This window comes from Chelonoidis abingdonii, chromosome 6, assembly GCF_003597395.2.
Source record: "Chelonoidis abingdonii isolate Lonesome George chromosome 6, CheloAbing_2.0, whole genome shotgun sequence".
Lineage (NCBI taxonomy): Eukaryota > Metazoa > Chordata > Testudines > Testudinidae > Chelonoidis > Chelonoidis abingdonii.
The window spans coordinates 1,193,865-1,206,369 of NC_133774.1; the positions used below are offsets into that span (position 1 = coordinate 1,193,865).

The 12,505-nt window shown below is 52.9% G+C and overlaps 1 protein-coding gene across 1 annotated transcript; it reads right to left on the bottom strand.

Moving 5' to 3' along the window:
- Nucleotides 1–5,040: 5,040 nt before the first annotated feature.
- LOC116823873 (sialic acid-binding Ig-like lectin 15) lies at nucleotides 5,041–12,140 on the bottom strand. The gene is made up of 4 exons (XM_075067469.1): nucleotides 11,942–12,140; nucleotides 7,730–8,128; nucleotides 6,759–7,106; nucleotides 5,041–5,048 (listed from the first exon to the last, which is right to left on the bottom strand). The coding sequence occupies exons 1-4, from the start codon at nucleotides 12,138–12,140 to the stop codon at nucleotides 5,041–5,043; spliced, it is 954 nt and encodes a 317-aa protein (XP_074923570.1).
- Nucleotides 12,141–12,505: the final 365 nt, after the last annotated feature.

Sequence of the window (12,505 nt, forward strand, 5' to 3'; positions counted from 1 at the left end):
AAAAGAGGTAAACAGTGAGGTGGCAAAATCTGCAGATGATACAAAACTACTCAAGATAGTTAAATCCCAGGCAGACTGCGAAGAGCTACAAAAGGATCTCACAAAACTGGGTGACTGGGCAACAAAATGGCAGATGAAATTCAATGTTGATAAATGCAAAGTAATGCACATTGGAAACATAATCCCAACTCTACATGTAAAATGATGGGGGCTAAATTAGCTGTTACCACTCAAGAAAGTTCTTGGATTCCTTGTGGGTAGTTCTCTGAAAACATCCACGCAATGTGAAGCTGCAGTCAAAAAAACGAACAGAATGTTGGGCATCATTAAGAAAGGGAGAGATAATAAGACAGAAAATATCATATTGTCTCTATATAAATCCCTGGTATGTGCACACCTTGAATACTGCGTGCAGATGTGGTCGCTCCATCTCAAAAAAGATCTATTGGAATTGGAAAAGGTTCAGAAAAGGGCAACAAAAATCATTAGGGGTTTGGAACTTCTTCCATATGAGGAGAGATTAATAAGACTGGGACTTTTTAGCTTGGAAAAGAGACGACTAAGGGGGGATATGATTGAGGTCTACAAAATCATGACTGGTGTGGGAGAAAGTGGTGGACGTGTTATTGTCTACTCCTTTCCTACGACACGGTCACCAATAATTAATGGGCAGCTAGTTTAAACAAACTAAGGAAATATTCCTGTGTCAACCAGTGGAACTCCTTGCAGGTGATTTGTGAGCTGAAAGTATAAATGGGTCATAAGACCAGATCCTGGAGGACATCCATCAATGTACTAGGCAAGGTGGTCCGATGCAACCCCCTGCTCGGGTGTCCCTAAAATTCTGACTGCTGTGAAATTGGGCATGAGCGACGGGGTATATCTCTTGCTGATTCTATTCTGTTCATTCCTCTGGGCACTGCATTGGCTGCTTCTGGCAGACAGTATTTGGGGCTGATGGACTTTGTCAGACCCATTGTGGCCGTTTTTATGTACAGGCAAGGATGGCTGAATTGGGAGGGAGTTTGGGGGGGCACAGTCTGGGCAGCTCTTGCACCCTGGGGCGGCAGGGGGTGAAATCTGGTTCCATGCGCTCCCCAGGAGGCACGACACATACGGGCATGGAGCAGCTACGTCAACTACTGGTTTGGTGGAGCCCTTTCAACTTGCGCTGGGTTGGGGGCTGTGCAGGGACAGGCCTGCCTGGCTCATTCAGATTGGTCGAGGGGTGTGAGTTAGAGTGTAAAATATCTCATTGAAATGGTACAGGCCGAAGAGTTAATTAACTGCTGACCCACGGTGAACCTTAAGAACCGGTTCGGAAGATCTGTAAATGAGCAGAGCTTTGGAAATGCAAGTCTGCATTGGTAGGGTAGAGGGGGGTGTTTGTCAGGTTGTGAGTTAAGCACTAAGTTTGTCTGTTGCTTAGTTTTAATCTAAGATAAAAAAAGGAATTAGCATTTAAGATATCTGGGTGAAATGGTATTATGTCTATGTGTCTCTTTGAAGGTGCGGAACTGTATCTGAACTGTTTAATGGATAATACACCTGTGCTAATTGCAGGGGTTTGGAGAGAGTTAAGCCTATTGTTCTCAGGCCGAAGGTGCTGGAATATTTAAGAACCTGGGAATGGTACTGCTTCATTCAGATCTGCTCTGGGTTTCAAGAGGGGAACTTAAGCACGGATTGAGACCCAGTCATGACTGGGTCACCTCGAATATGGACATGGACTATACTATGGCTATATTCTAAAGGATTTGGCTACTACAACTCATCTTGCTGTGCATCTGAACCTCAAGAATTGAATTCAAGTCTGTCTGTATATTGATCTTTTAACCAACTCTCTCTCTCTCTTTTCTTTTCTAATAAATTTTAGCTCAGTTAATAAGAATTGGCTATAGCATGTGTTTTGGGTAAGATCTAAGTTATAATTAAACCTGGGTATGTGGCTGATCCTTTGGGATTGGAAGAACCTTTTCTTTTATATGATGAAGTAAGATTTTCAGGAATCATCATCATATCTGACAAGTGTGTCTGGAAAGAGGCCTGAGGCTGGGCACTGCAAGGGAACTGCGTGGTTTAAACTTCTAAGTGACCAGTGAGGTACTGTAGAAGCTGTTCTGTGCTGGTTGGTAAATCTAAGTATTGGAATAACCACCAGCATTTGGGGTTTGTCTGCCCTGTTTTGTTTGCAGTTCACCCTGATTGAGTGACTTCAGCTGGCTCCCATGGGCAGCACTGTCAGAGGGAGGCAGCAAGTTTTGATGCCAAAATATTTTGCTTTTTAAAGTTACTAATTTTTGGTACTTCTGGGAAGGGAGGGGAATTGGCAGATACTTGGTATGCTCCTCCCCCACACCCTCAATGTCCCACGCGCCCTCCCCAGCCCCCAACATGCCTACACACAAGAGGCGCGGCGAGGTGCCATTGGTCTGGCACGCTGCCTGTGCTGCATCTACCCTGAGCGCCCCCCCGCCCACCCCAGCCCCATGCAGCTGGCCCAGTGCCATGCCTGGCTCCTACCTGTGCAAGGTGCATCCTGGATGGGGCCCGCCGGGGCTGCCAGCTTCCTGGGCGAAGGAAGCAGGTTAGACACAGGAGCTCGGCCTGACTGCCCAGGGAGAGACCCAGCCCAGCCCCCCATGGCACCATCCCTGGCACACGCTCTGGGGCGCCACCGGGCCAGGCCAGCCCAGCCTAGACAGACCGACCGCCTGGCCCCACGAGTCAGCTGGGGGGGATGAGGGGGGATTTAGTCTCATTCCAGCCATGAGCAGAGCAAGGTCCCCAGCACAGCCCTGTGCCCTGCTGTGATCGGGGGTGCAAAGAACCAGTCTGCAGGGGGCAGCACCAGAACGGGGCACAAGGGAACGAGTGGGTGAGCGGCACAAAGTGGTGCAGAGAACATGGTGTCACAGACCCCCCCTGCCCTTGCACATCCACTCACACATACACACTTGCCCTCGCACACCCACCCAGACACAGCCACCCAGCCATTGACACCCTCTGCCCTCACATGTCCGCTCTCACACACACCCTATCTCACACACCCACACCCTTGCCTTGCACACACACTTTGGCACCCCCTCTGCCCCTGCACACCTGCCTAGACACACACAGCCACACATTGACACCCTCTGCCCTCACACACACACCCTGGCACCCCCTACCCTTGCATATCTGCCCAGACACACACCCTGTCTTTGCACACCCACCCAGACACACCCCATCCTTGCACGCACACACACACACACTCTGCCTTCACACACACACCGAGACATACACAAACCACCCACTGACAGCTCCTGCCTTTGCACATCCACCCAGACACACCCCTGCCCACACACACCTCCCCAGACATGCACGTTGCCCTTACACACTTGCCCAGACACACACAACCACCCACTGATACCCCCTGTCCTCGCACATGCACCCATACACACACCCTTTCCTCACACACCTGCCCACCCACACACACACCCTGACCTCACATACCCACCCAGACACACCGACCAATATGCACTTCCCACACACCACCATCCACTGACACAGATACCTGCTGACACCCCCTGCCCAACACACCTACCCACTGAGACACACACTTAGGCCTATCACACACACCCACTCCATACACCCTGCCCTCACACACTTGCCTAAACACATCTGCCCAGGCACAGCCCCTGCCTTTGCACACCCACCCCCCTGACATCCCAACCAGGCCTTGCACATCTGCCTACTATGCAACCCAGCCCTCACACACACACCTAGACACAACCCCACTGACACAAATCCTGCCCTTGCATACCGACCCAGATACACACACACACACACATCCCTTCACATACCCGCTCAGGCACACACATGCAGGCCTTGCACACCCACCCACTATGCACACCATGTCCTTGGACACCAGCCAAGACACACCTCACTGACATACCTGCCTAGACACACCCACAGCCCTGCACACCCACTGACACACACAGGCTCTGTAAGGACACTCACCTCCCCGGGACCCAGCATCGGCCTGTAAGAGAACAAGGTGGAGACATCAGAGATGGTGCCGGTGCCAACTTGGGCTCTGTCCTGCATCCCCTGCTCACCCCCACAGTTCTGGAGCCTGCGGCACTGCAGAGACTGGTGCCATGGAAACATGGCTGTGAGCAAGGGGCAGTACCAGGATGTTGGTCTGCCCCATTCTGTTTGCAGTTCTCCCTAATTGAGTGACCTCAGCTGGCTCCCATGGGCAGCACCGTCACAGTGGCGTAGTCAGCAGGATCCACAGAGCCAAGTCAATTAGGGTCAGAACCCCATGCTATCCAAATTTGAATTTTGGTATTGAGAGTTTGGTTGGTTAACAAGCAGTTGCAATGGATGAGCAAAGAGCATATGAGGGTCTTGACAAAAAAGCCCTGGAAGATTTGTGTTCAGAAAAGGGGATAAGCGTTAGAAAGAAAGCTACAAATCAAGAACTGAGAGATCTGTTAATGGGCAGTGATCAGGAGGCAGAAGCACAGCCCTCACCTGTTACTACAGAAGCAGTTAGAATGTAAAAGGCAGCAAATAAACTTCAACTGGATCGTGAATGGAATCTAGCAGATCTTCGATTACTGGAAAAGCAAAAATAGCTGAATTGGAAGCAAAAGCTTGTAAGGGGTGTCTGGAGCTGCTGGCTGCTGAGGAGAAAACTCGACAGAGGCAACAGGAGACTCACAAGATGCACCAAGAAACTGCCAGACTTCAGCCCCAAGTCAAAGAAGCAAGGGAAGAAGAGCAGAAATTGTATCCTCCTGGAAGTCCAGTTTATAACTATGTTGACATGTGGTATTACTCTGGGCTGTTTTCTGTGTTTAACCAGTTTTGCTATGGCCATGGAGAGGGGGAGTCTAACCTGGTGGGAAATAGCTGTTTGTCTGTGAATGAAGTTTCTGAGTGTCTGTCTAATGTCTCAGAAGTGAATCTGGAATTAGATCAAGACAAGGGGGAGGAGGACAAGATTTTGGAGGAGCCTAGGCAGCCTTGTGCACTGATGGCTTTGTCTAGTCAGCAGTCTGGGAAGACAAGGATAGTGGAAGATGAGTGTCCCTATCCCTTACCTGTTACCTGTGTGGAGAATTGTGACAGTGAAGGAAATGTGCCTGTGTCTGTCAGCGGTATTGACTTGCCTGTGGAGGGAGCTACCTCCGTCTCCAAGCAGTTGTCTGTGAACAGCTCTGTGTGCTGAGACAAGGGAAATGAGATCCCAAGCTATGTGTCTGGTGTAGGAGAATGTGTCTCTGGCTCTTCTGTGTCTGTGGAGCAGACAGAAGGTGCCTTTCAGCCTGTGAGGGTTGAGAATAGTGCAGTTGTCTCGGAGTTGGTTGTGAATACAGCTAAAGCCCAGGAAGGGAATGGTCCTAAGTTTGGGTCTGCTGGGGAGACTGGCACTGTGACTAGGTTGCATCCAGTTAGTGTTTTAGCAAAATCCCAGAGAGCAGACAGTTCTGGTGCTTGTAGTTTGCCAGTTGCTAATGTGTGGCTGGAAGAGGGTGTAGCAGCTCTGTCTGATAAGGGTGATATCCTAGCCAGGGCACAAGGAGAGCAGAAAGGTGAGATAAGTGTGTTACCCTGTGACAGTTGGGAAACTGTTCCTTCTTGCTACAAGATTCCTGAACTTGTTCATGGCCAAGGGAAGGAGAAGGCGTCTAACCTGTTATCTAGAAAGTCTATAAGTTTGCCTGAAAGGGGATTGTGTAGGAATCTGCCTGATGGGCCAGAGGTGATTCTGAATGTAAGGGAGACCCAGAAAGAGTCTGTGGTGGCTCAGGAAAGTGTCCTTTAGAGCAAGCCCTAGGTGAAGAGGGTAAGAGCAGAAGTTCTGAGAGGGGTGAATTGCTGCTTAGAAAAGCGCATAGGGAAAGGAATCCTATGGTAAGCTGTGCAAGCAGTTTACTGCAACTGCAGGGTGTGCAAGTGAGTTAATCCAGAAAGTTTCAGTTCCTAACAGCCAGAAGTTTTCGGTTGTGAATGGATCCACTGACTTTCCTTTTGAAAGATCCAGTGGGGATAGCTTTGAAAAGGTCTCAGATGGAGTAAGGGCTGTTAAGAAAGTTAAAAATATACAATGTGCCTATGTGATGGAGTAGGGACTGTCTGTGTGGGGGATGGGAGAGCTGGGGATGTCTTTAGTTGAGGGACAGGAATCATCATGATATCTGACATTTGTGTCTGGATGGAGGCCTGAGGCTGGGCACTTTAAGGGAACTGCGGTGTTTGGACTCCTGAGTAACCTGTATGGTAATGTCAAGTTGTTTTGTGCTGGTTGGTAAATCTAAGTATTGGAATATCCACCAGCTTCTGGGGTTTGTCTGCCTGTTCTGTTTGCAGTTCACCCTGATTGAGTGACCTCAGCTGGCTCCCACGGGCAGCACCGTCACACAGGGATCCACCCCCACCCCACAGCACCAGGGTGCAGGGGGTAGCTAGGGGAGGACGCCCCATACCTCAGCCCTGGGACCCCTATAGCGCCCATCAGGACCCCCTCCCCACTCAGCCCCCAGGCACCCGCAGGGCCCGTCGGGTTCTGTGCTCTGGGGCTGGGGTGACAGGGGTCGCCCTGCGTGGGCAGTGCATCATGGGGCAGAGGGAGGGCTTCCCTGCAGCGTGGCCTGCTTTGCTGGGGGGCTCTGGGGTGTGGTGCTGAGCTGAGGCCCTCGCTGCAGCCACTCCAGACGATGCCCGGGCCCGCTGCGGGGGCTGGCCTGGGTGCACCACTCCCCTACCTTTCCATCGGCAGCAGAGGACGAGCAGCAGGAGGCCGGCAAGCAGGAGCAGGGCTGCTGGGAGGAGGATGATGAGCAGCAGGGGTGGCCCCATGGGCCCCACAAGCACCGAGCGCTCAGCCTGGCCGTGCACGTTCTCCGCCCGGCAGGTGTAGGTCCCGATCCGGCTCACTGACAGCACCTGCGTTGTCTGGTACTGGGGCCCAGTGGTGTTCTGCAACTGTCCCACCTCACTCCCCGCCAGCCCCAGCCATGTGATGTTGGGCACGGGGTTCCCCTCGGCTGTGCAGGCCACCTGCACAGGGAGGGGCCCGGGGAGCAGCGTGAGGTTGAGGATGCTGGGTCGTGCTGGGGGGAGAGGAGAAGAGGCACTGATGGAGGAGCAGGCAGCCCATGTGGGGCTGGGATCGCCCCCATCTGCCCTGGTGCTGGGCACTACGGAGACACCCCCCACTGGGGCAGGGAAAAGGCCTGGGGCCTCCCAGGGTGGGTGATTGCTGGCAGAGAGCAATCCCCAAGGCAGCCTCTGACTGGGTAAGCAGCACAGGGCACAGGTGGGAGTTGCCAAGGAAGCTGCCCATCTGGCCCCACAGCAGGCAGGGGACAGGCTCCAGAGACTCATAGCCTTAAGGTCAGAAGGGACCGTTACGATCATCTAGTCTGATCTCCTGCACAACACAGGCCACAGAATCTCACCCACCCACTCCTGAAACAAAGCCCCGGCCTCTGCATGCTGCGCTCTGACCGTGGATGGCCCCAGCCATGGGGGCTCCACACAGGGCCATTCTCAGAGGGGAGCAGCACCAGCTCTGGGAGCGAACAGACCCCAGGGCCCCTGGCACCATATACATCCTTCCCCCCCTGCACCAGGCTGCGGCCAGCAGCAGGGCCCTGGCTGGCAGAGAGTGCGTGACCCCAGGATTGCCTAGACGGGCGCTGAGGGCAAAGCACCCTGACCCCGGGCATGGTACCTTCCACGCTGAGCATTATCGCCATCTTGTTCTCGTAGGCCCAAGCTGGATTTTGTCGGAGAACCACGCGGCACATGTACCCTTTGCTGTCCTCGTAGCGCAGCCCAGTGATGTGCAGGGAGAGGTTGTGCCGCTGGGGGTCCCCGGCCAGGCGGTAGCGCCCACTCGGCCCCTGCCCCGTCGTGCAGTTGTCGAAGCTCCTCGTCTTGGTGCTGCTGTTGCTCACCAGGCATTGGAAAATATCGGGCTTCCAGATCACCTGGATGTCACCCGTGTAGTTGGGTTTCGGGTGTGTGAAGTTGCAGGGCAGCACAATGGAATCTCCTCTCAGCCCCATTATCTGGGGGGGGACATACATGTCCCAGCCGGACTGTGCCCAGCCGCCCCGCAGCATGCCCCCTAGAGACACAGACAGAAGGTGTGGTGGGATGTGAACTGTATTACACCGCTCAGCCACTCGGGGGCGCTGAGGGTAACACACCTTGTCTAAGCTAACCTGGGCCCTACCTATCAGAGCATTAGAGGATCTTACGATCAACACATCTAGAGTGTCTCTCTCTGGGAAGGAAGATCTGTAGCCAGCCCATATCTGGCACAACAAATCTCCTCCCTTGGTTTTCACACCTCAGCTGCTAGAACAGGGCCTCATCCTCCCTGATTGAACTAACCCCGTTATCTCTAGCTTGCTTGCTAGCATATATATACCTGCCCCTGGAAATTTCCACTACATGCATCTGACGAAGTGGGTATTCACCCACGAAAGCTCATGCTCCAAAATGTCTGTTAGTCTATAAGGTGCCACAGGATTCTTTGCTGCTTTAATACATCTGGAGTGTCTCTCTGTGGGAAGGAAGCTCTGTAGCCAGCCCATATCTGGCACAGACCAACATGATGTCAGGAGTAAACTAAGAACAGAGATAGAAAGAAAACAGCAAGTGAGGCAGCAAACAGAAGGAACAAAGCAACAAAAGCTGCAGGATCTAATCAACATGCCGCTTGCCAATGACCCAGAGAACTTCAGCTTTGAGATCAGTGTTTTGCAAGGTTTTGAACTGCAAACAAACTCCACAAAGACACTGGAGATACTCAGTATCTACTTTAATGTGTGCGACGGGGAAGCAGGGAGAGCAGCTAGTTAAATCCTCTGACTTTACTGAAGACAGACACAAAGATGGCTAGGAAAGGGTTCTGGCTGTGCTTGATGTGCACTTTATCCTGCAGAGAAATGAGGTCCATGGAAGTGTGTTTTCACCAGAAAATTCCAGGAGCAGGGGAAAATGTTGAGTGTTTTATAAGAGCTCTGTACGTCGCCTGGAAACTGATTTGGGGATGTAGAACATAACAATATCAGAGACAGGCTGGTTACTGGGTTAACCGATAAAAACCTTTCACAGCAGCTACAGCTGAACCAAGATTTAAACGTAGCCACAGCTGTACAGATAGCAAAGCAGCCTGTGCTAGTCAAACAACAGAACAAAAGGCAGGAGCGACTTGAAACACCTGAAACTAGCTTAGAAACTGTAAACAGACACTTGTAAAAGGTCATAATTATAAAAACCCCTGAGGAAAGGAGAGAGAACGTCCCTGACTAAGAGGGACAAATTCCAGCCTACATGCACAAGGTGTGGAAAAAGTCATGTCCCAACAGATGATGCATGTCCAGCCACAGGCACACGATGTAATAAACGCATGAAATACGGACATTCTCCAGCTGTTTGCCACACCAAAGCAGTCAGGGACTTGGCTGGTATTACCGACAATCAAGAGCTGTTGTTTCTGGGATCCATCACTTGTGATGACACCGAGCCTGTCTGGAGAGTGAACCTGAATATTGCGATGTGAGGAACTGAGGTTTTCCCTTGTTATGTTGTATGTGAGTCTTACTATCTTGTGTGACCACTGTGTGTGCCTCAGTTTCCCAGGGTACTGGACCAATGCCTAGGTGGTGGGAATAAGGATGTGTGACTTTTGCTGTGGCCCTTGGGGGCATGTGAGGCTGTTCAGCTGCCTGCACAGAAGTAATGGACAGTGCCCTTCATAACCTGAGAACCAGGAAGGGGATGAGACCAGGCGACACTTTGCCCAGGAAGCCAGACAAAGATCAGAGGAGGGGCCATGGACGTGTCAGAGGCCAGGTAGCTGGGTCCAGTTCAGTCTGCGGTGGGGGACTCAGAGTCCAGGGTGTCTGGCCCGGGCTTCTCCCAGATGGACTTGGCTGAAAGTCACTGATTTCTGTGCTAACAAGTTCTGTTCCAAGCTGTGTTCCTGTCTGTGAAGAAGTGGGGAGTTTTCTTGGTTTTTCTGTGTTTTCCAGGGGATTGCATGCAGAGGGAGTGGGACTCAGTGTCCCTGGGTGTTACTGGTTTAATGAGGTGGGGGGAGAGGGAGTTTGTTGTGCAGAGGACCAGAGAGGGACTCGAGACCTCAGCCAATGGCCTGGAGGATGGAGACCCCAACGACTGGTGACCTGGTGACCCGAAGACCCAGCTCAGGAGTCGCAGCCGGTTCTGGCCAGTGGGAGGACATGGGCTGCGAAGAGATGACCCCAGTGACCTGACCAGCTGGTTCCAGCCAGAGGGGCAAGAGGAGGGCTGAGAGGAGAGGAGACCCAGGCCTTCCTGTTTATGACCCTGTTTACCTGGAGAGAAGACAGAATGGACAGGGGGAGGGGCTTGGGGCTGGGGATATTGGAGGCCCAGTTGGGAAGCAGGGGGGCTCGGAGCTGGAGAGGGGGAGCAGGCAGAGCCCACCTGGATGCAGGGAGACTGGGATGTGCTGGGCTGAGGGAGGCCAGACCTGAGGCCCTGAGAGTTTCCTGTGCTGTGTTCAACTCTCAATAAACCCTCCTGTTTTATGCTGGCTGAGAGTCACTCCGGGCTAGAGAACAGAAGGCACCAACCCCTTCGGCGGGGAGGCCCTGGGGGTCCAGAGCGCGTGGACTCCCTGAGGGGGCCCATGGCACAGATAGACGTTCGGCTCCAGGAGGTGGAGGGGCCTGACCCCGAGACAGAGTGGACCCCGAGAAGGGCTGTCGCACTGAAAGGGGCACCCCCCACGGACTGCATGGGGCCACAAGTGGGCTCTATCTGTAAGTCCGTGACACTGTCGACTAATGAACCTTCCATTTTATGCTGGCTGAGAGTCACGTCTGACTGCAGAGTTGGGGTGCAGGGCCCTCTGGCTTCCCCAGGAGCCCTGCCCGGGCAGACCCACTGCGGGATGCGCAGGGTGAGGACAGGGGTGGTGAATGCTCTGAGGTCAGACCCAGGAAGGCCATAGCTGAGGAGGATTTTTGCCCTGGACTGTGTGCCCTGAGGGGAGTCACACTGCCCCAGAGTCCTGGCTGGCTTCACACAGAGCAGTCCCAGAGCATCTGGTCTGTGACTCCGTGACATCCTGGCAAGACTATTAACATTAACAGTGACTCGCAGTCCTCTGAGAAGGGACTTACAATCACCTTCAACCTTCCCAGTGCTGACGTCACCTGGCCCAGCTCTGACTAGCCCTGGAGGGTTTCTGAGCTGCCGGGGCCAGTTCACCACAGAAATAACTTACAGAGATAAAGGCCTGCGCATTCACCGTGCACATGGTCAAAGGATCAAAGCCCAACAACCTTCTCAGCCGCAGCGCAGCAGCCATGATGGGCCTAGTGAGAAATGTGGAGGAACGCGAGAGAGGAGTTGATGAGACTGGACTTTTGTAAGGAGACCCAGTACGAATCCAGAGACAATGCGGAGCCACACGGTGCCAGAGCCACCTCGGCAGAGACAAGCTGCAGACTGATGCGAATTCAGAGGCCATCGTTACCTGGGCATTGCTCACTGGTTCTCGAGGTACATAGAAATAACGTACCTGAAAGACAGACCATCTCGCAGTGGGACTGAGAAACCCTGTGACGTTATTGATATAAACTGGGACCATACAGAACATGGGTTGCAACCACGGTTCAGTAGTGGCACCAAATCCTATGTAAAGGGGGGTCATATAAGGTGTCTAAGAGCAGGTTCTGGGTTACTGGTTATGATTATGCTGTCTGTATGTCTGTATCATTTCTGTAGTTGAAGTTATGAATATTGGCTGTGTATTGTCTGTATTTCAAACTTGTTCTGTGTTACTGGGAAAAGTCCCAGACAGGCTGGCGTCAGCTCTGCTTAGCCTGTTTGATGGCCCATTAAGGACCATCACCTACTGATGCCCTTAACGGAACCTCACCTCCCACCTGCCCATGCGCGCCGACGGGGATACCGCCTGGTGCCTCCTGGAGGTGCGCACGCACTGGCCCATGTGGCTGGCCACTCCCTTTTGCTGTCTTTCCAGGGCCAGGAGTGTTTTCCCTGGCGCTATTACGGCTGGGCTGACTTCTTTTGTCTTCCAACTCCTGCTTCTTACTCTGGCGGCCTTTGTCCACCATCGAATCTCTGCCACCGGCGATGCACTCCGTGGGGGTGTTCTCCGAGACTGGATTTCACCTGCGATTCCTCACATGCTTCAAGCTGCCTGAAGTTGCCATTACTTTGTATTAGAATCGTTCCAACCAATTCTGCATCTCTCCTCTTTTTCCTTTATGAATCACCTATTCAGATTTTTAGATTCTCAAGGTTGGCACAGCGTGATTTGTGGTCCAGACTCAGTGCCCCAATCACCTTCTGATCCACCTGCCTTCTCCTGAGGGGTTCGCCGTGGCAAGGTGCCCTCCTGCGGCGGCTCCGGCCTGGTTCCCACTGCTGTCCCTGCCCGAGACGCCGCACGAAGCTCACTAGCCATGTTGCTCCCGGC

Bases quoted from the DNA above. Each gene is read 5' to 3' on its own strand.
- LOC116823873 (XM_075067469.1), bottom strand. From the start codon at position 12,140: ATGGTGGACAAAGGCCGCCAGAGTAAGAAGCAGGAGTTGGAAGACAAA. The intron at 8,129-11,941 runs GTGAGGTTCCGT...CTGTGTCTCTAG, and splicing joins CGCGCATGGGCAGGTGGGAG to GGGGCATGCTGCGGGGCGGC. The intron at 7,107-7,729 runs GTACCATGCCCG...CTCTCCCCCCAG, and splicing joins GATAATGCTCAGCGTGGAAG to CACGACCCAGCATCCTCAAC.